Source organism: Genypterus blacodes, unplaced genomic scaffold, assembly GCF_046128005.1.
Source record: "Genypterus blacodes isolate CSIRO-AG114 ecotype Tasmania unplaced genomic scaffold, CSIRO-AGI_Gbla_v1 ptg000094l_1, whole genome shotgun sequence".
In the NCBI taxonomy this organism is placed as follows: domain Eukaryota; kingdom Metazoa; phylum Chordata; class Actinopteri; order Ophidiiformes; family Ophidiidae; genus Genypterus; species Genypterus blacodes.
Genome location: NW_027466898.1, coordinates 1,685,342 through 1,709,050, shown reverse-complemented (window position 1 = coordinate 1,709,050; position 23,709 = coordinate 1,685,342). Strand labels below are relative to the sequence as shown.

General features: G+C 41.1%; 1 protein-coding gene across 1 annotated transcript in view; it reads left to right on the top strand.

Annotated features, from left to right (window-relative positions):
• plxna1a (plexin A1a) overlaps window positions 1-23,709 on the top strand; it is a 201,679-nt gene that overhangs the window by 157,556 nt on the left and 20,414 nt on the right. Inside the window, exons 14-21 of the mRNA XM_076159333.1 lie at window positions 595-715; window positions 1,209-1,345; window positions 2,752-2,919; window positions 9,863-9,956; window positions 11,349-11,585; window positions 13,828-13,971; window positions 18,266-18,500; window positions 22,874-23,022. Coding sequence (XP_076015448.1) covers window positions 595-715; window positions 1,209-1,345; window positions 2,752-2,919; window positions 9,863-9,956; window positions 11,349-11,585; window positions 13,828-13,971; window positions 18,266-18,500; window positions 22,874-23,022 — 1,285 coding nt within the window. The remainder of the gene's footprint in view (window positions 1-594; window positions 716-1,208; window positions 1,346-2,751; window positions 2,920-9,862; window positions 9,957-11,348; window positions 11,586-13,827; window positions 13,972-18,265; window positions 18,501-22,873; window positions 23,023-23,709) is intronic.

Here is a 23,709-nt window from a genome sequence, read left to right as displayed (position 1 = left end):
GCTCCTGGATGCAGAATTCAGTTTCTTACTTTGTTCAACCATGTTCTTGTCTTCTCACCTATATTTTGGTTGCTGTATAGGCTTTGTTTAACTTAAAGGGGGAAAATATCTTTGGGTTTTTCATTATTTTTTGTATAATAAATAGTGAGTTTAACATATCAAATTTGAGGTCCACACGAAATGAAATGCATACTTTTTCACAATCCCATTGAGCCTAAGGTTATTTTTTGTAATTTGTTGGTGGAAGCATGTAACAAATGCTCAGACACAACCAAAGATTTTGTCCACCGTCCTTGTCAACAGTCCATGGGCCTGATGCTGCACATGAGAAAATAATGGGCTTTTTTTGCCAGTTTTCACTCAGTTTGCACAGCAGGGGAGAGTAGAATTAAATCATTGTGATTTGTTTTGGCACATTAAAGCATTGCAATGGTTTCAAAATAGAACCCTAAATAAAAATAAGCACTGTTGTAACTATAAGCTGTTCCCTTTTATACAATTGTATTCCATTGAATTGCGCTATTTTGTTAACTCTTAACTCCCACTTGTCTCTCTATTACTTCTTTCTCTCTCTCTCCAATTGTCCATCTATAGGATAGTGTGTCTACTGAATGATGCCACTGGGTATAGAGTCCAAGAGGCTCAGGTGGAGGTGTGTGTCAGAGACTGCGTTAATGACTACCGAGCTCTGTCACCCAGGCCATTCACATTTGTGGTAAGGACATCCTGATTTGTGCAAAGCTCACAGGCATGATAAGATTGGAGTCAGATCCCAAACCTGCAGGTGTATAGTGTGCAGGTAAATCCAAAAACAAGCTAACCAGACATGGTTGGCAGCGGACAGCAAGAATATCAGTAGATACCCAACGAAACCCAAGGTCAAAGATACAGACTAGACTTTGTAGGCACATGATTGTTCTGTAAGTTTCTGTTCATCAAGTTTGTATTTGACACTAGTATAACTATTAATTCTAGACTTTGTAAGTGTCACCAATTATAACTGCCTCTTAACACTTATTTAATTGATCTGTCTCTGCTTGATAGCTGTAACCCATTATTTGTGCTTATTTCAAGTGAGTGCAATTATTTAATTTCAAAGGATAAATAATGTGTTGCCTTCTGGATAATTACACTGACTGGTGCACTACAGGCACTTTATTTCACTTTACTTTGAGTTGAGAAGTGTTTTTTTTCTGTTTCTTGTCCAGACACCGTACTTTACCCGCATCCAGCCATCCCAGGGGCCCATTTCTGGTGGCACCCGCGTCACCATTGAGGGAAGCTACCTGAACGCTGGCAGCTATGTGTCTGTAAGCATCGGACCGCAGCCCTGTTACTTCAAAAAGTAAGGAACACTCCCCGACATCTAGATAAATTCAATCAAGAATTTAAAAACACACAGGGTGTTTTAATCTTGCCCATTAAATCATACACAGTTGTTTGTATACCGAATGTTCAGATTATCCTGTCTGTGTCCAGACTATCCCGCCTCCTTGCTGTAATCAAGCAGATTCCACCATATCTGCTCTCTTACCTCAACTCTGCCTCTAACTGCTACAACCTTGCTTTATATGTGTGTGAGAGAGTGTGTGTTTGTGGCATTTTGTGATGTTTGCTGAAGCGTGTGTTCATTGTGAATGGGGTTGCTATGGTTACAGGCCAAGAGATTCAGGAGGGTGGATATTGTAGATTCTCTCTCTTCTCCGTCTGACTGCCATAGTAAATAGAGTCACAATAGAATGTGCAGCTCTTACGTTAAAGTATACACACGCACACGCACATACACACATCTCTGTTATGATGTGGCATGGCCCAGAAAATCAGCCACCACTCAACTGTGCTAAATACATATTAGATAATGTCGCTACTGAGCTTCTGCAGAATGTACTCAAGACTGCATTTGAAAATATTATTTTGCCTATGGGAAATGCAAAGGCACAGACACACACACACACACACACACACACACACACACTTGCTCTCCCTCCTCCTCCTCCTATTGTATGTGGTGGTGATGTCAGTCCCATGTCAGTGCACCAATCTTAGCAGACACAGACTTCTCTTCCCTTTTGTCATTTTATAAAGTCACAGAATCTCATAAGTTTTAAAATCTTAACACATCTAATTTCCTCTCATCATCTAGTGATATCTTGAAAAGTGGCAGTCTAAGGTAGATCGTTTCCATTGTATTGTGAGGCCAGATGTGCATTGGTCACGTAATTATCACAGCCCACTGGCAGATTACAATAAGATTTAAAGCCTCGTGTAGAGACTAATTGGCTTCCATGGATGGACGATGGTAATTACAAGCAGAATGAGGAAGTCATTAAACACATCAAACCGTCAACTCGGACACTGGCAATAAAACAATGTCCCGGCACAAGGAAGTAATTCACTGCTCCTTGTCATTATTCTGTTTTTTTGAGTGATCGCACTCTGACAGACAGCCTCTTTGTTGAGATGTTCACTGTATTGTTCTGTCTGTTCTTCCCTGTGCAGTCTTGCATGCATCCCCGTCCTTTGTCTCCACCTGTTTATAAGACATTCCTGTGGCAGAGTAAATGAGAGCGTTAAAATCGTTTTGATATGAGTGCAGAACAGTTTTTGACATAATAGTTTAGATGTTTTAAATTCCCACCCTACCACTGTGTTTGGCAATTTGTAAATGGATGCTGATGTGTGCTGTCTGTCAGATGTTTGTCAGGCATGACATCCCCCACCATTCCTTCAAATTTTCATCTATCCTTCCAGGAGAAATGCCCGGGAGATCGTGTGTGTTACGCCCGCTGGATTGGCTCCAGGCACTTCATCGGTCTTTGTGGACATAGACGACGCTGAGCTCAGAAATCCAGAGGTCAAGTTTAACTACACTGAAGATCCAACGGTCCTGAGGATTGAACCTGACTGGAGCATTGCCAGGTATGAGTTTGAACAAATGGAATTATTGGATGTTTTGTTCTTCAGCGAGGATCAAGACTCCTTTACTTAGGACAATACCAATTTCAACATAAGAGATCATATAAGATATTATATTAGATTGAAGCATTACATGAAAGATCCTGTGGAAAAGTCAATAAAAGCATCAAAACCGAAATTCTGCTATCTGCTTCAGTCTGAAATTAGCAGTTAAATTCTCCCTATACCCCCACAAATATCAAACTTCACCGGAAATATGAGCACAGGGTTTAAAGCAGGTTGTCAGTCCGGACTGGACAATGAGAGAGGCAGAAAGCCCAAAGTAATCAGAGTTGGACTCTCACTTTGTACTTTGAAATCACACAGCTGCAGCTTTGACACAGCAGGATAAGCAGTGCAAACTTGAAGAAGCCTCTGTGCAGACTTTAATGCTTGATGAGAGCTCTGCCGGTGGGGCAAATTGTTGGTGCCCCTGGGGAGTTTTGAACTGGCTTAAGCAAGGCATTTCAAGCATGGAAATGATCCACAGCAGCAGCACGAATGATCAAAAAAGACCAAGTATAAGCTTTTTTAGGTGCTATAGACGCATTGGAGCGTGATTGAGGATTTTTAGAGTCAGCATAAGATGATCAGTTGATGACATAGTGCTCTGCCTGGCTAATGCCAAGCTTAGGTACTTAAGTGTGTGACGCTCCGACTTGAGCAGTCTGCTCTGTGGTACTTTCTCACCACATGAATGATGGCCCAGAAGTACTTTAGATTGAATGTGACAGGAGCATCACCTGGGAGGACATAGACAAGCAAAGAATTTCACATTAAAGTATATTTACTGGCAGACAGGGAAACCAACACACACACACACACAGCAATACTGAAGAACGTACTCTTGCTTTCTATAGTATCTGATCTAAGATGTTTCCCTGTCAGAGCACTTGTTTGTTATCCTGCATTTCCTCTCCTTTCTTCATTTATGTTTTCAAAGGAGCCAACAAATACCCTGCCCTGCCCTCCATTTTACCTCTGCATTTCTCTTTTCTACTCACTGTTCCTTCCCTGTAGTGACTCATCAGTAGTTGGGAGCAGGAAGATGCAGAGCTTGTTACAAAGAGTATAGATGTTGCTTTTCCCAGTAGGATAGGCTAAAAAGCTGCTGAGGCCAATCACTGCTCTGTAGCCTCAGTGTGTGTGTGTGCGTGCGTGCGTGCGTGCGTGCGTGCGTGTATGCTTATGTGTGAGTGTGTGTGTATGCTTATGTGTGAGTGTGTGTGAGCATCTAAATCAAGGTTCAGGGAGCTCATTCAGGGGTGATGATCCCTCACTCTCCAAGCACACATACACACGTTTCACTGATTCCCAGGGTCCCTTGTGTTTGGCCCAAGTTCCCTCCTCCATCTGGATGAGAAAACCACAAAAACAATGCACACTCTCTGACAAACACGATCAAAATGTGATATACAGAGTCTGTGTGTTTTCTGGAAGCTTTAGCTTTAATTTGGCTGATGCATTTATGCCAGGATACTGATCTCTGATCATTTGTTCGTACTTTACATAATGATGAATAATGTTGCACCCATCCATTTGCTCAGTTTTCCAGTGTGTGGAGCAATTAGCTTTTGCATTTGGTGCAGAATCCTCACGCTTGCAAGTGTTGCTGGAAGGGATTCTCAGACACCTGGATGCAGGTGGACCCAAGACCTCATGGGGAGAACTGCTCCATAAAACCCTTAAACCAGCCAATCTGAACACACCCTTAGTCACCTTACAGCATTTAAGAAAACTATGCCTCAGGGAAATGAGGTTTGGGGATGCACTGGTAAACGAAATACAACATAACAAGTTTACATCACTGTTGGACACTTTTAACACTGTAGGGATAACTGTCATAGACATTTACAATTACATGAAAAATAGCTCTCTGTAGTACTATTTAAATCCCCTTATTTGTTTGAGTTGATCCTGATTGTGTCTGTTCCCTGAAACGTATACCTGCGCTCAGTGGGAAAGGGTAGTACATTATAAGACATGCACAGTAACATGTGCAAGGTCTGTATGCATCTATCCACCCATGATGGATTTGTGGCTATGACATAGACAGATCTAATTAAAAGTCTGTTACAATTGGATTTGGTCTCAGCTTGAGGATGAAAAAGTCAAGAGCATTCCACAAGGTTTAGCAAACATGGGTTACATGAGAAGCAACTGCTTATGCAGAATGCCTTGTAACAGTGATTAGCAGAGCCCTATTTAAGTCAGAACGCTGCCTTACAATGTGTCTTAAAGTCAATAAAATGTATTTAATTGTGATGTATTATTAGTTTGTAATTCAGCTAAATAAATCACATTACTGAACAGTGGTGGCTCAAACAAATGGTGACAAAAGCTGGAATCCATTTTGTCACTGTCACATTACAAAAAAAATCCATTCAAAGATGAATGTAGGAAATAATAGGAGGCTATTGTTGAATTTCTACCATGTATTGCAATTTAAGGTTCTTAACATTAATTAGATTTAGACTTAATTTGCACAAAATTAATTCCACCACATCCTGACAGACTTTCATGGCATCAAGACTCAGTGAACTGAAGTGCCTGGCTTTAAGCTGAAAGTTGCTCTTGAATAACACAATGCTGTTGTAGAAATGATAAGAAAGCATGGAACTGAAAGGTAAATAGTGGAAGAAAAGCACACAGTATAAGTAGAATTAAACAGGACTATTGAGAGACACTGCGACTGTACAGGCACACGCTGAGACGACTTATACTTGAAACACCTGAGAAAGACTCTGACATGAACATCTCCATTTACATCACACACATTACCCACAGAGACAGAACAAATGACTTCCATAGGTGGCAATGGGCAACCTGCCAACAGAGTGTATAGAACTCTCAAGCTAACAAAAGAAGCCACACTTTCTTCCTACCAGTGACACAAAGGTGCAACAATACTAAGAGGCTATGTCTCTTCATTGCATCACCAAGTCACGTTTCGGGTTATGTAATGAAGCCTAAACATAAACTACGTCCATTAGATAGGCTGAAGACACAATTATAGAAGTGGCGGCATCGTTTTGGTTGGTTTCGGCCTTCCATCCACAATAGGCGAGGTATGAAGACCCACTGGGAGGATCAAAATGTGTCCTGATGTTTTATAAAGTCAGACAGTAACGAAGTGTGGAACAGTCAGTTGACATTCCTAATAAGATTGGAAAACTCCAGCGTAGACCTAAACAGTGTCCTCAACAGTATGTGGACTAGTGTGCATAAAAGCAATAAAAACCGAGATGTGGAGAGGTTAACACACATGGAGACATGGCTTGTTCCAAACAAAGAAGAATTGACTCCATAGAGAGAGCGTTTAAAGATGAACGGACAAACAAATATGCATTCATTCGCCCTGTAACAACCACGGGACAACCAGTGTGTCTTTTATGTGTGGTAATCGGAAAGGGAGGTGGAGACCATCAGGGAGGAAGCCATGCCGAGGCCACCGCCATACACACAGAGACAGACAGGAGACACAGGGAAAAGCCGAACACAAGAGAAACAGCTGGAGACACGGCCGAGCCATGACAGACACTGAGGAAACATACATACCCACAGCAGTCTGCGGTAAAGACGTGAACATTAAATGAACTCAAAGCCCAGTATGAATGCGCAACAAAAAGTCCTCTCACAGTCCCGGAGACTCAGACAACACAAAACGCTGTTTACTAATAGGGAGAAGACAAAAACTTGTGCAGTTTCATGCACCTTTTGTTGTGAGAGTGATGCTGTACCAGGTGGTTGAAAAGACCATCTGTGCTTCCAGAATTGCTACCTACTATTTTTGTACATACCTTACAAAACACAGCGGTTTGCTCTGAATCTGTCGTCTTCAACTCAAACCATATCCATATCACAGAGCGGCTTTGATAATAAGTCTGCATCGGATTCATACTTCTCTTTACTTGCGGCCGCCATCTTGTAAGGACGAGGTATCGCGCAGCGCGGGTACAACAGGGGGGGAATATGAGATGTTTGTGGGTTGTTTGAGGAGATGCTGTTACTGAGAGATATTTTAGAACGTGGACAATTGGAAGTGATGGTGAAACTAAGCTTTCTGAAGCAGTAAAGGTTTCTGGCTTCATATGGAACAGTATTGGACATGGTGTAGTGTGGACATGGCCCTAGTTGCTGATATTGTGGTCTAAATGTGAAAATAAGCCCACTGTCTTCACAAACAGCAGAAGGAGAAACAAGCAGTGAGTCTATCTACAAAAGAGAGGTTTCTTTTGGTTAGATAGTTCAGGCAGTGACAATGAGCCATTCCCTAGTCCAGGCAGGAACATCCGCAGTGAGCTGAGATCAGTTAAGGTATCGAAGCAACAGAACACTTGTCCTTAATGTGTAGATAGTGGAGGATACATCCAGGGACAGGGAGCCCAGAGCAGAGTATTAGGTGTATTTCAGCCCTGATCCAGCCAACAAGATGTCTGCAGAGAGATCAGATCTCTTTTTAGTGAGTAAACGTAGACGGGAAGTAACAAGTTTAGGCCGTTTGACCTACAAACTTCACAAGGGCCCAGTGAAATGCTCTCCTGTTCATTGAATGTCAGGGAGTTGTTTATGTTTTCAGCATACAAGGTTTTCATTCCAGCTGTTTATTCCAGAACGCATCGAGAGACTATAGTATGACCCCCAGCAGGCTGTAAGAAACCTACAGAAAGATGCCCCAGTAGTGAATCTTTTAAAGTACAGGTCTCAGAGGCGCACATTTACTAGGCTGCAGTGAGAGACAATGGTCTTCTGGATAACGCCACTGTAAAATAACACAGGCGCCCAGAAAGCATGATGTATTGCATGAAAACCTCATAAATCCGGTCTGAAGTCCTTGCAGTGAAAAGTGACGACCAACTCTGTTTGTCTTTGCGTCGGTATACAATCAGGTTTCTGTCTTTCCCCATGAATTTCCTGAACTGTATCTGGAACAAATAATCTTCACTATGTGCATTCTCAAAAGAAAATCCAGAGGTACAGATAGGAGTATGGATATTTAAATGCACATCTACAACCATTAACTTTCTGTCTTTAATGCCATGGGACCGCTATTGACACAGAGACATCACAGTCTCATACCAGCTATACCAGACAAACATAGTAGCACATTGTCACCGCCTTAAACTAATGGCCTATGTCACATTTTAAAGTTTAAAAAAAAACTAAAAACAAATAAAGAATCATTTCACACAAAAAGATTATGACAATATATGACTATTGACGTACAAATTACACTGTCAATTATGTAACATAAGAGGATTAGGAACAGCAAGATCTTTTCAATAAGGATGTAGACAATTTTACAGCATCATGAAGAGAGTAAAACAAAATAAAAACTTTTTCCTCACAATCTGACTTAGGCCATTAGTTTAAGTTGACAATATTTTGTTCTGTTGTATACAGGAGCAAGGTTCAGCGTGAGCATATAGAAATTGGCAGTTGTGGGGAATAAATTGTCTGACAATTCAGCAATGCTCCATTTTGTAAGCTCAGAGTACCAGAAAAGGTTCCAGGCTATGTGGCACCGTAGGTGGACGGAGTCGCCATTTGTATACTTCCATGTACATTATAGTTTCATGGTGTGGGGTGGCGAGCAGAAAATCATAACTGAATAATAGATCCAAACACATAAACAACCTGATAGAAGGGGGTGTGTATCTGCCTTCGCACTCTCCTCACCACCAAAGTGACACATGGGGGTGCAGCAAAGTTCTGGCATCATTATTTACTGGATTCAATCCAGTGACCTTCACAAGCTCAAGGCAAGCACATATTTACTGTGGATAGAGTTATGATTAAAATATTTATCTCTCTGGATATTTTACTTTAGCTCAGTTTTTCGCACGCACCGCTCTCTCTTCCACTCTCACTCACATGCTCACTTTTTGCTCTCTATAAATTGTATTGTAATGGATTCACCCCTAAGCTCAGGGATTTCCACTGTATATTTGGAGTCAAACTTTATTTACTGCAGATGCCACATGTTTCTCCTTCGCTACACTTTCTCAAAGCTGTACAATGTGCAAAGCCAAACAAAAGCCTCATTTTCTAATTATGTTTTGGCAATTTCTTTCTGTTGCTCTTACCTACAGTCTACTTATTATCCTGCTCTACAGCCATCCTGCAGCCTGTAAGAAATGTTAGGCAGATATCATAAGGGAAATCTACTCCAGGGCGAGGAATGCTTTCAGATGTGTTTTTATTTGTTTTCCGTCTCACAGAACACATGTGTTTTCTATTTTTTACTTTGAAACTCTAAAAAAATATGTGAATCCCTCAGTTCTTCTGGTCCCCAAGTCTATGTTTTCTCTTGCTCTTTTTGTGTGCATCCCTGTTGAAGCGTAATACCCACAGGCAGCTCTTCATACCTTACAAATATTCAGCCTCCTATATGATTTGAACTTCTGAACTGTATCTACAAACCTCAGCAAAATTCCCACTTTCACCAAACACATAAAGATTTCATTGTTTAAACAAAAAGATATTGTTTCTTGTATTAATGTTTGAATGTTCCATGTTTTTGACTATGCAAATTCAAGCAATTTAGCATTTCCCTGTTTTGATTAACCCAGTTCCTCTTTGTTGTACTATCCTAATTGGTACTATTTATGGCCAGATTGGGATTATTATTATTCTAAACATTTGTGCAGGTGCATATGCACTGTGTGAATACAGCTAAGCAGTTTTCAAAGCAAATGAAATAGTGATCTAACTTTTGATGATGTTTTTATTTATTCTGAGCATGTGATCTATCAAGACAAAAAGAGCAGACATATTAGCAGATATGACTAATAAAATCGGGATTGATCATTACATTCTGTAATGTGTATGTACTTGTGATTATCCCTCATAACGTGCTGTGTACCATCTTGCCTTCCTCCTACTCTCTTCTTCTGTTTCCCCACAGTGGAGGAACTCTGCTGACAGTGAGTGGGACCAATCTCGCAACCATCAGAGAACCAAAAATCAGGGCCAAGTATGGACAGGCAGAATCTTTTCATGTGAGTGTCAATGGGACACACACATATGCAGTCACACTCTCCATATATGTGTATTTTGGCACATTCTTGTAAGTGTTCTTAGACATATCACGCAACAGATACACTCTTTACCAAGCAGACAAATACACACCTTATAAACCACTACGCTTCCTGTAGTGCAACTGAAGGTGGCAGACTGTCTGTCTGTGTGTGTTGCTCACATCTCCTATTTCTGCAGCTACAGCTTCAGACATCTAACACTACCGCAGGCTACATCGCTTTTCAAATGTCACTGCACAACACAAGTATGTTTGTGTGTCTCACAAAGAGAGAGACAACACGTGTGTGTGTGTGTGTGTGTGTGTGTGTGTGTGTGTGTGTGTGTGTGTGGGGTGGGGTGTGTGTGGGGGGGGGGGGGGAGAGAGAAAGATGGAACATTTTTTCTGGGAGAATTTAAGAGCAAAAAACCCAACAAAACCTCAAGTCTCCTGTTACGACTTTCATCAATTACAAGATGGTCATGATGTACTTGTCAGATTGTCTCAGCTTGAACATGCTCTCCAATCATCAGAGTTGAGAACAGAACTTCAAATAATATAAAGGCTCTTCAACCAGCAGTTAAAACAACATTTTATAGGAACAAAGAGCCTCCTTGATACATCCCACACAAACATTAGACAAAATGTTACTGGTGATTTAGAACTGTGTTGGCCTCATTTATTAACCTCCAATACTTCAAAGCACATCGTAGTGGTTTACATTTTTTGAGTACATGTTCTACTTCACACACAGCTCTCAGTGTTCCAATTATTTCCGTTAAGAATGAAGCTGTTGCACGGATTTGAAACTCTAGTATTGTAAAGACTAGATTGATTTCCTGGTGGGCACAAAAAAAGAAGGCCAAACAACCGTGGAATCATGAACTATGATACACAAAATAAACCCTAGAAAATTGTGTGGCTATTCAATATTCATATTTTCCTCTGGCATAATTTAAAAAAGAGCTGCTCATAGAAGTATTTATTCGCTGGATCATTGAAAATGTTCTTCACTATAAATCGGCTGCTCCTGTGAACTGATGCAGACACTCTACATGACCATGACATTGTGTATTCATTCATTCTCCAAAGTAGTGATGTATAATATTCTGAGGTACAAGCTAAAGCATGCTGCACATAGCGTATTAACAAGAGATCATAAATTTGCAACCAATTTGCATTTCCAATTGCTGTATCATCATCAGAGTTACAGAGTACTGACCTAAAAAAGCCTGTCATTATTTTGTCACTATTACATAGAGACAGATTAACTTTTTTGTGCATTGTTATTTTGTAAATACTGTCCAACAAAGTATATATTTCAAATTCTATTTATTAATGCATTTCTTTTTTTCTGTCTTTCCTTCCTATGCAGAACTGTACAGTGTACAACAACTCCGTCATGGTGTGCCTGGCTCCCTCTGTGGCAGATTCAGAACTTGGCTTTTCAGACACTGGCACCGGTCCAGATGAGATCGGTTTTTACATGGACAACGTGAATGCCCTGGTGGTGGTCAATGAGACGTTCAGCTATTACCCTGATCCCTTGTTTGAACCGCTGAGTCCTTCTGGGATCCTGGAGCTCAAACCCACATCACCACTTATACTCAAGGTCAGAATTAGAGATGTTTCTTTACATGTAGCGCTTCATCATTACCAAACATTGGCATTAATTGAGTCATCGCTGCTGTTATCTCATCTTCTATCTAGAAGGCCGCTGTCATACTTGATACTAGTGGCATTCCATGATTGTCTTTCACTACCACAGCCTACACAGTACAGTCTCAATATTTTATCCCACATAGCTCTTTATTTTAGTTTTCTCTCAAGGTTTTTCTACTTGTTAGTTGATGACATACTGAACCTTTTCTCCATTAACAATGACACAGGCGCTCTCCCACCCACTGCTTTGCTTTCTAATACAAAGAAAAAGCATCTCACAAAAAGAAATCTCACTAATTCATAAGAGACACCTGAAAGTCCAAACCTTCCCAAGGCCTTCGGTAACTAACAGCAACTGCAGTCCTCGTCCACAGCCCTGAGCTTTCTTAAGCAACTCATTTCAATTTATGTAATTCATTTTTTCAGCAGTGGAAGGGGCAGCGTGGAAGCACAGGGTCCAGGAGCTTCCCATGATATTTATTTTCATTTTCATTAACAGTGATTGGAAATAAGACCATAAAAATTAATTGGCAATTTCTTAGTGGTGTGTATTGTATGTATCACTGTTTTATCTCACGGAATACACCTGAAATATCTATTCAAAGTGAGAGTCAATAAAAGTAATTCTGAGAGAAAATGTATGTGCTAATTATAATACCTGAAATTGCCCGGGCAACTGTAAAAGTGATTATCTTAAAGAGTGTACGTCATCCAAAATGTCCATGGAGTGAGAAGAACATTTCCTGACATTTTACTGAGCATTGTTGGATAAAGCAGAGGCCTTTACTCAAAATGGTGTTTCTCTCTCATCCCTGTGGGTTGGAAACACTTAGTTCCCACGCATACCATGAATATATACTTTAATGGAAATATAACTGGATTATCCTTCATATTACTGTTGTATTGATCCGCTACAATTGTTATATCGAACCATTGTGTCATCACAGTGAGAGTGAAACAGTCTTTATTCCCATGAAGTCACTGAAGCAGCTTTAATTTATTTCTTAAATGTTAATCTATCTGTAAAGAGGCTCTCAGTAATTGCCAAATCTCCTGCTTGGCTTGTTGGTGGAGTTGACTACCCACTGGAAGTGCTGATGGGGAGAACAAAAGTGGAATTTGTCAGATGTGTGTGCCACGCTCGCCATGCAATCAATTACTCATCTGAAGCATTGGGTTTGTTACTGAGGTGTGTGAGCAAGAAGAGGAGGGAAGATGTATATTTTTTGGTGTTTTGTGAGTGATTTTTTATGTGTGTTACTGTTTTTTGAGTGTGGTCCTGCAAAATGTATGTGTGTGTGTGTGTGTGTGAGAGAGAGGGAGTGGGATGCATGTTTACAGGGCTACAGAGCAGGGCTGGGCGATGGCCCGCAGAGACAATGCGATTGGAAAACAGAGTCTGTCTCTGCTTCCCACTGCTAAGCCAGCAGGAGACGCAGCGTCTATCTTCTCTCGCTCTCTCTCTCTCCTTTGCTCCGCCTATCTCACTCACACTCCAGCTCTATTTCTCTGTTTATTCCCTCTTTTTTCCTCATTTCTTTCAATTCCTCAGTCATTCCTCTTTTGCTTCATCTCATGCAATTTCTTCACTCCAGTGTCCTCAGGCCTCGTGTTCCCTCTATGTCTTGTTATCTTATGTCACTCCGAGTTTTGCCTGTGCTAGGATTTCCGCAAAAAAGCAAAGTAAACCAAAGACAAAACAAATATTCTCAGTAAGTGAGAGATTGCGTTGGCATCCATCCACCTCTCACCTCTAATTGATTTGTGTGCAAATGTTTCCATGTGCGCTGGGTAAATCTCTCCTCTGAGATCTACCTGGCTGTACCTGTCACGCTTTATACCAATTTTGCAAAGCAGTTTATAAAACGTAATGTTAACTCACAGGGAAACACAATCGCGATGATGAATCTTCTTACAAAGTGGGCCACAAGTGTGTATCACTGATTCTATAATTGCAGGAAAACAATTGATTGCAAATGATGCGATATGAGGGTTTTTAGATGAGTAAATGCCAGTGAGCCACCTCTCATCATCAAAGTTGGAAAAATTACTGATTATCATTAAAAGAAAATGATGTTAACTGGATTGAATGACTCACAAGATGTTTAGCAAAATAAAAGGTTGCATAATCAGCATTGCTCATGTACAGAATGCTTCCGAATCCCTTCTAATTCTAATCTGTTGGTGTTTAGGGACGGAACCTGATCCCGGCAGCTCCAGGCAACAGTCGGCTGAACTACACGGTGCTGATTGGAGAGACTCCCTGCATCCTCACCCTGTCTGAGAGCCAGCTGCTGTGTGAATGGCCCAACCTCACTGGACAACACAAAGTCACGGTCAGACCTTTTTACCTTCTGCCTCTCTATCTGTGACATTTACACACACACATTATATAACTTCAGCTTCTCTAAAATCTGTGTTTTACTTTTGCACTCTGCTTTAATTGTGCAGAGAAGGGGCTTAGGCCTTAATTATAACATGTTTTAGATGTCCTTGTTTATTCTTAAAGAAATTCATAAACAGACCCTCTGCAATAGTAAGATGCAGTGTGAATTTATAAATAAGAAAATATTCTACCCCAATGGTCTCAGCCCATAACATTGTTGAGTTTTATACGATAAAAATATATAATACAGTGTAATAATAACCCCTCATATCTTTTCCAAACAATGTTCTGACAAATCCAGGATTCGCTCCACTGATCCGGCACACCAAGGCTGCTGTTAAATATGTAATGCCTAATTAACATGCTGATTCCGTTTGCCTTTACCCCGGCTATCGCTAAGAATAAGGCAGTGGAAATTTGGCTCTGGCACGAAAATCACAACCTCAACAAATAGATTTTGCACAATTGTAGTGGTGTTACTATTGAGCTTTGAGCTGAAGTGTCAAGGGGAATTCAATCAGTTTTTCATGTTGTTTGCTCAACACAAACACAGTGAACCTCCAGACAAGTTTGCAAATGGAATAGCTATGCTTCTTTTTATCCAGTGAAGCATAACCAGATCAGCAGCTGTGCCGTCGTCAGCATTTCTCCGCTGCAGGTGCATTTTTTTCCCTTCAGGTAGTCACAAAAAGCAGAAACGAGAGGCCCACAGTTTGTCATTTGTTCTTGTATTTTCATTAGATCCACTATTGCTTTGGTATTGTAGACCTAACTTGAACTAAATCTAGAAGCCAACTCTGCAACCACTCTCGGCATCAAATGAAAGCAAGACTCATCTACAGTCATTTAGATCTGCACTCCGGCAAAATTCAATTTGGAATGTCATTTAATGTGCTGCTATGAGCAATGCTGTATACGCTGTAATGCTGTACGCTGTAAACTGAATACACATCTATTCGATAAATGACATCCACGATAGAAGGAACTTGCACATTAATCACACGTATACGGCTAATTGCATATTATCGCCTGTAAAACTGCATTACAGTAAACAATTTATGTGAAGCTTCCCACGCGTCAAGAACAAGTGCCCTCAACTCAGCATTTAGTTTGTCTCTCATTTCAGATATGAGCTTGGATGTATGCCAGTTGACAGGCCTTGGTAGCTTCTCCACTTCCTTTTGTTGCAGCTTCTTATGTCACACACAGCTATACTGTTATTGTCTGTGCATTTGAAAGGTCCCCAGCAGACGGGTCAAATTTGTTTGAACTTTGATCGTAGTGACAATCTGGAGAATTGGATCCGTGGGTGATGCCCAATGTAGCACAGCTCAATTCTATAGAAAGAGAGACTGTACAACCGATAACGTGCACACACACATTTACACAAGTAAATGTGTGTGTGTAAACCAAACCATGACATTGTTTGCAGCAGGTCACCATGATTTTGTCACGACCAGTTCAATTCAATAGCACACTACTGTGAGCCTTACATTCTACTTTTTAGACATAAACCTGTAGAGACAGATTCAGTTTGCTGGTATACAATCAGTACCAACTAGGGTATGTCCTGTGCTACCATCACTTTCATTTGTTTAACATGTGTATTAATTTCATGAGACACTGTAGTCAAAGATCGAGCTTACAAAATACATCCCTCGGCATCCATTCAGCTGCACTTGTCCAGTGTGTTAATCCGTCACCCAGCAGGCCTATATTCCTGATTCGCTTTGACTGGAGCAGATTTTGAAATCACCACACAGCTCCCACAGCATCTGTACAGCCGAGGGTCAAACCTCAGTCAAGCAATGCAGTACTCCCTCCTAATATATTTGGATGTTTATCTGAATGTCCCCGGTATCACGCCCACTCCACTCTCCCCCTTTAAACCTATCACCAATATCCTTTCATAGTCATCTCACTGTATCTTTATGACATTTACTCCCCACTAGCCGCAGCCAATATACCTCGAAAGCAACTGACAGTGTATCCATGTAATTCGCTGTGATAGCTCTCGACGGCACGAGCCAGCTCCAAGGTAGAACTCTGTTGGCTTTTTTCCCTTCCTCCTTCTGTTTTTTTTTGTCGGAAATGTCATGTCGAATATTGGAGCGATGCGTTGTGTTGGCGGGGGTGGTGGAGTTAGTCCTTCGTCTGACAATTGCCCAGGAAAAAAATAGAGCTGTCTGTTCCTATCTCTTCTTCTATGTGTGTGTGTGTTCATCGTGCATCGTCGGCTTGAATGCTAGTGTGTGTATGTGTGTGTTGCAGTGTGCTGCAGAGGACACAGCCGTAAGACCGTATTCCCCATGTAGAATGACCTACATATGCAGGACCCCAATGGGTGTTCAGGCATACAGGGCTTGTGTCTTTGTAGGACTTTTTTGTGTGTGTGTGTGAGCATGTGCGTGGGTGTACAGTAAGTAAAGTTATTTGTGTTTTTGTGACCCTTTAGATACCCAGCTGTGTGTTGGCAGCTGTCTCCTTCCCCTGAGTTTTCTAGGAAACGTGTTTGTTGTTGTGGCCTTCAGCTCTGCAAGTTCCTCCATGAGTTTGTCAGTTGAGAGCGAAAACAGACAACTGCCAGGAAAATGTGTCACCAATCATATTGTCACAATGTAATCCTAGCTTAGAAATTGTCCAATGTCTGGACTTCTAAACCAGCATCCTGTACCTTGTCGGCAAATGTCAAACTACAAAGGAAAATTTGTTTGAAAGTCATTTTATGGGACCTTTAACATATCATATTTGTCTAACTGTAGAGTGGTGCCTGGATGGCAAAGGAGGGGTTGTTAGGAGTGAAGTGAAATGGTTGATACATGCCAATGGATAGTTAACATCAAACAGATTACATGCTTGTTCAGTGTGTAAGTGTCCCTGAAAGTGTAAGTGAAAGTGCATTTAGAAACTTAGTGGACTTATTGAAAATTACAATTAGTTAGCAATTAGTTCTACTCTTTTGGAACTTGATCATGTCCACTCTACTAATTGGCTGCTTAATCTCATACAAGCCAGTCTAATTGTCTTTACGATTGCAAATTTAATTTGGCATCGACTACATTGATATTGATATAATGGCTTCTCTTTCTATTTTTTGCTAATGAGACTTTGATAATGTTAACATTAAAGTGCACTTAGAAAGAACTTCAAACTGCATAATCATAGCTCATTTGAGTCACTTATCAACCCCCCTGGTGGATACCTTGATTTGATGGATTCCATCACTGTGTGTTTTTCTCTGGGACATACTGTGCTTATGTAAATGTAGTTAGTCAAAAGACACATTACATGTGTTTGGCTTCCTGTAATTACCATGGCTCCTTGGGGAGAGCTTCGTTTAAACGCTGGTGATTACTTTGTTTGATTACTTATTATGGGTGCGATAGTGTGTGTGTGGGTAGTTGCGTATATGTGCGTGTCCTCTATGTATGTCTTTCTACCTATCAGCTGCATCTGCATTGATTTACTTGCACTGCGTCTAGTTTCTGATCACATTCTGTTTGTTGAAGACGTTAATAAATGAGGACACAAGCTACAAAATCTCCTTCTTAACAACTCATCCAGTTATATATTGACCCTTCAATGTCTTAATTAGTTATGTCTTAAAACAAACAACTATCTCTTTTCCAATGCAATTTCACTTCACTGCCTCCAGAGTATAAAGAATATCAATATATGAAGACAATGGAGAGTAAAGTTCTTAATCTGCGCCGTCTCAAGATAGTCAACTATTATCTTGCAAATTGCACTTAATTGAACAATTTTCCTTGAAATATTGGTCTGCATTGTAAAGAAGTGATGCAATGTTACACCACCTGCATGTTTTCTGAATTGGTTTAAAGAAAATTGGATTTTCATTACTCAAGGCTCAAATGGTAACGTGAAACTTTTCAGTCCAGGTTCCCACCTTTCTAAAAGACAGGCAGGCCTGTTTAGTACAGATACAGAACATTTACCATTTAAAAGGAAATTGGGTCACACAACTTCACTTTCATCAGGCCATCAACTCCTGACCTTGTTTGACCTTCTAAATCTCAAACCATCTGCTACTAAAGGAACGACCACAGCTTGGTCTGGAGGTTTGCAGGTTCAGAACCCCAAAGAAGCTGGGAATATGTGTTTGGGGAAATTAGTTAAGTAGATTAAAGTGAACACTTTATGCAAAAGTAGCTGCAATGTTGAGGTCAGACTGGAATGTAGGATTGATGTCTATAAAATCTCCATTTCTCTGTGTGTGTGTTCAGATCCGTGCTGGTGGGTTTGAGTACTCCCCTGGGACTCTCCACATCTACTCAGACAGCTTGTTGACGCTCCCTGCCATTATTGGCATCGGAGGCGGTGGCGGCCTGCTCTTGTTAGTCATCATCGCCGTGCTGATAGCCTATAAGAGGAAGTCGAGGGACGCTGACCGCACCCTGAAACGTCTGCAGCTCCAGATGGACAACCTGGAATCCAGAGTGGCCCTGGAGTGTAAAGAAGGTATGAAGTGAAAACACGACCTCGAGTTATTAAGTTAAATACCTTCTACTTCAAAATGTTTGATGTGCATGGAGCAACTTATTTTTGATTGTAAACTAGAGGAGATGTTAACAATGACTTTTTCTCAGTTTTCATCTATTGGGTATTCCTTATGTCCAACATTCAGAGAAATTAACTATTAGTTTTGCAGCAGGCAATCAGGCATATAAAGACAATTACTGTAATGAGTTTAGGAGACCGTAATGTCATAATTTTGATGAGAATGTACATGAAATTTTGTAGATTTCATGTAGTTTCTCCAACAATTTAGAAAAGAACTCTAGAATAGATAAAACACAAAAAGTTGAGACAAAAAGTAAACATTTTAGTTAAGTTTGACAGTGCAAGACATATTTTCAGTAATCTTTTCAATATACAGAGTGGGTTACGAGAGAGAGAGAGGGAGAGGGAGAGAGGGAGCAAGGCAGCAGTGAGACAGTTATGGAGGTTAAGCATGAGGTCAAAACAACAGTAGTGATTGGATGGTGAAATAGACAGTGTGAGAGAGAAATATTTGGCTGAGAGACAGAGGTAAACTGAGTTGAAAGAGTCAGAGTGGTGGCAAAGAGAGTGTGTGTGATGATGTAAGTACACCACAGGTGTTTATACTCGATATAATGGCACAGACACACACAGTGCCACGGTACAAGGTTAAAATATGATTACACTGCACTCATGACACCGTGCCACGGCTCCGCTGATGTCACCTATCAGCTGTCAGACAACAGGCAGTGACAGGTTTGGAGGTAAAGCACCTCAGCTGCTACATTTTGCGGTGACACTTTCACAAAGTATTTTCTTGCCTTGTTGAGGGTTCTCAGGAAAGGAAAGTGTGATGTTGTGTCATTGCAGACTGCACAGTGTTCAACTCTGTGACACGGCGAACATCTCAGCAGATCCTCTACTTGTCTGATGACGCAAAATAAGTATAACCTAGAGGGGTTGGAGTAAGTTTCACAATTCCTTAAATGATGATTTGTTTCAGATGTCGTCACCTCAGCATTTAAGAGACATGCACTCTTCTTCATTCCCTAGAAAGGAGACGGGATGTAAGCCATTTAAATTAAAAAAAAGCACTAGATTCCCTAGGAAGTGCAGCACGTCCTTAATCCCACCCCTAAAGCGCCCGCCCCGCCTGCTGTACTCCCAGCTGGTCTATAGAGATGAGGCCGTGCGTGTGGGCGGCGGAACAGATGAAGTGGGCGGTGTGGTGTTTGTGTGATAGAAAAAGAAAGCGCATGTGTGTGACATCTGCATCGCTCCAAGAGTCCTCAAAGGACGGACACGGGACATTTGGTTCAGTCATCCGTGAGAAGGTGACGTCACACCGCACACTGTTTTCCAAACAAGCACATTACCAATCACGGGTATTCAGACAAACAGATGTCAGTTTCACATGAGAAAATAAAAGATAGAGCAAGTGTACACAGTATGTTTCCACTGTCCGCAAATGGGTTGGCGTGGGTTCTTTGAGGGAAGGAGACGCTCTTTTCTTTCCACATTCAGCCATGATTTTTGAATAGCTATCTTGTTTTCGTTTAAACATGTAGACTCATCTCGTTTCTCTGCATATGAATGAGGTAAACAATAAATGCAGCCGCCACACTCCATCTAGGTTCGGGTCAGTGGACAAAGACAGAAGCTGCATGTGTTAAGTGTGTGGGCCAAAGAGGCTAAAACACAACGCCGCAATAAATCAGTTGTGATCCACATGGGAGCTCTATTCCGTCTACTCCATCTTAAATCAAATTGTTTCATTCCTTTAAATACACATTGTACAGTAATAGTTCAGATCTCAGGAACTTCAGCGTGGAGTTCTGCTTGGATACCGCACAGGCTCACACACGCTTGGATGTCCCAAAACTCCATCTTTTGTCATTAAATCAGTCAAGAAAGATACTGTCGCAAATGTGAAATAGACAAAATGCACATCTGCAGCGTAAATGTAGCTTCCTGAACACAGTGCAGCTCTCTACTTGAGCAAATCATTGTATTATTCATGCAGAAAGTGTGTGTTTCTTCTCCTTCGCTGGGTGTTTGTGGATTCTGACTTCTGCTTCCATCCAACAGGGATCATAATGAATCACATTTTTCGTGTGACATTATGGGTTCTGTTTTGCCGTTGCTGAGATTGGATGTGAGGATGTGGCGTTCAGTGCAGGAGTGTAAAATGGAAGCAAGAAATTGTTTCCTTTGTGTCTCCTCCACCTTTCCTGCCTTTCCTCTTTACTATTCAGCTGCCATTTTTCAATCTTTCTTCATCTTTTCTTTTGTCTTTTCACTCGACTCCTACTCCTTCCCTTCTCGCCTGTTACTCCGTCCCATCTCTTCCCTCCTGCTTGTGTCTTCTGCCTTTGCCGTGTCTCTCCCTCGTGTCTCTGTCTTCCTCCCTTGAGTCCTGTGCCCTCTGCGTTGCTTTTCCTCTCCTTACTTCTTTACCTCCCGATCGAGCTCTTCTGCCTCATATCTCTTTACTCTTCTCCTCTTTCCTTTATCTGCTTTGCTTCCTCTCCTCACCATCTCTCTTGTGGACTAGACAGTCCAATAACAGCTGGGGGAAATTATGCATGAAAAGTCATCCGTCGCTCTCTTAATAATTATCCACTCATGCAATTAATTGACTTTCCTTTCCAGGAACTTTGTTTTCTGTCTCCTGGTTCCGTTTTTTTTTCTCCCTTCCTGAGCTTACTTGCTTCTTTTCTGCAATGTTTTGCATCTTTTGGGGACAAGCAAAGATTTAATTTGTCGGCACTTCAGACACTGACGCTTAGATGCAGCTCACTCCTGTCTTCAATCAAAAGTGGCGGATGTTTTTCTTGAGTGAGGGTTTATGCGCTGCTCTGAGGTTTTAACATTCAGAAATGAAGGCAAATTACACACTTTGATGAAGCTTAATATAATTATATCTTGTCCTTTACCAAAAAGCAGTTCAATAGCTGATTTTGGATCTATTAATACCAGCCTGTTAATGTCTGTCTGCCTTTATATTCCCTCATGCGTCTGTCCTGTCTGTGTTCAGTCCTCATTTATTGCTCTTTCCTCCTCATGTCTGGCCTCTCATTTCTCAGCCTTTCTCCCTAAACTTTTTTTTAAAAGTTGGACTTCTGCATGATTTTCTCTTTTTGCATTGCCTTCTCATGTTTGTCTCCATCAGGTCTGACCCATATAGAGCGTTTATATACAGTAGCTGCCGCCTCATAGTCATGCACTAAACAAAATGCTGCGCTGTGGTTCTTTGTTAAAATGCAATGTCTGCCTCAGGGATTATACTGTGGGAGCATCATTTACTTACTGAATTAACCTTCAACCTCTGCATTTCATGAGATAATGAAATGTGCTGAAATCACGATACTACATTCATTACAACAGAAGGGCATGAAATGTGACACTGCTTAATTTAGCAACGTAAAAGGATTTTCATTTACCAGCAAATACACAAGAAGTCTCATTGTCTTTGTCCATGAAGGTTCATCCAGCTCATTGGATATCTAGCTCAAGCCAATTGTACTTACTGTTTTTAGTCTAAAAGGTATTCTGAATGAAAATACTGTAAGGCACTCATCCAAGCACCTTTCTCAGTTCTTAGCCTGAACCTGAACACTACAAAACTAAGGCATTGGCCTACAATATGAAAGAAGGTATAGAAATCTTTACACCTGAGAGCTCAGTGCTGGCAGTCAAAGATGGGCCTACAGTACATTGAGGACTTTGAGGCTCATGTGAGGAAGATATTCAGGCGAGGAAAGTTCGGTGAGCTCTTTGCAACTGGAGAAGGATTTTGAAATTCTCTGTATCCGTGAAGAATAGAGTATGGATGTGAGGCATGGATGCATACTGAGGAGGAAGCAACAAGACTGAATGTTTGAGAACAGTCATAAAGTAAGGAGAGACCAAGTGACATTGAGCGGCGTTGAAAGCATTGCAGTTTCTCAGTCAAAATTGGAGAATGGCGACTAAGAATGATGGGGAGAATGTGATCTGGTTTAAAGTAAGGGAGCCCAGGTATACTTGCACATCTGAGATACAGGCCACTCCACCGCCGATGAAATGAGATTTTGGATGAAGTATAGTGTGATAATGGCTGGGCATCACCCCAAAGAATGACTGAAGGAGTGATTCTGAGTCAGTGATTCGACATTTATTCCTCTGAGTCGTTCATACTTTGTGTCCTGTGATGTTAGTTGGAATCACAGAGCAGGGAGGGTTGTTAGACTCATATGAATAGAAGAGCCAACTGCTCTGTAACTGAAAACGGACAGCAGAAGGCAGCTGTAATCATATTATTGTAGCGTGATTGCATTACTTATCTCTGATTTGCCTTTTCTGTACTGCAGCTTTTGCCGAGCTTCAAACCGACATCCACGAGCTTACCCAGGAGCTGGACGGAGCTGGGATTCCGTTCCTGGACTACCGCACCTACGCCATGAGGGTCCTGTTCCCGGGCATTGAAGACCATCCTGTGCTCAAGGAGATGGAGGTACTGGTCAGTACACCACCAAACTGAACTTGAAACTGAAACTAACCATAAATACTAACTGTAAATAGAACCAAGGAGAAGTTAGGTGTACTAATAAACTAACACCAGACCTAGAAATGTAGCTGCTTACACAACAGCAAACAACAAGTTCAGTACAGTGAGCATGCCTTGTTCAGTTCAATGTCTTGCTCAGACACTTAAGACAGACATTAGATTCAATTCAGAGAAATATTTGGATTTGATAGCATCAAATAAATCTGGTGAAATCAGTTCCTGCCTTTGTAAAGTACAGACAAGTACAAAATCTAACAGAAGAGACCTAACACAAGAACTACATACCGGCTTTCTCCAAGTGCAGAATTTGTTCATCAAGAGTTTAATCCCATGGCAGAGACGACTCATTCCTCTGATGTCAAAAAGTGAGAGAGAATTTCTTCAACTGACAGAACAAAATTAATTTGTACCAAGATGAAGCAAAATGAGGGACAGATAGAGAGTGAATAAGATCAGAGGAGGAGAAACAAGGTAAAGCCAGTACATATGCAAATGTGCACATGCACAACCTTAGCAGCATGCCTGAATATAGACAGACCACCTAGTTATGAACTCACATGTGTTTCCTCCGGGACCTAAGGAACTCTTTCAATGAGTGACATTTGTAATCAGCAGTATCATTAAGGTGTAGATCACATA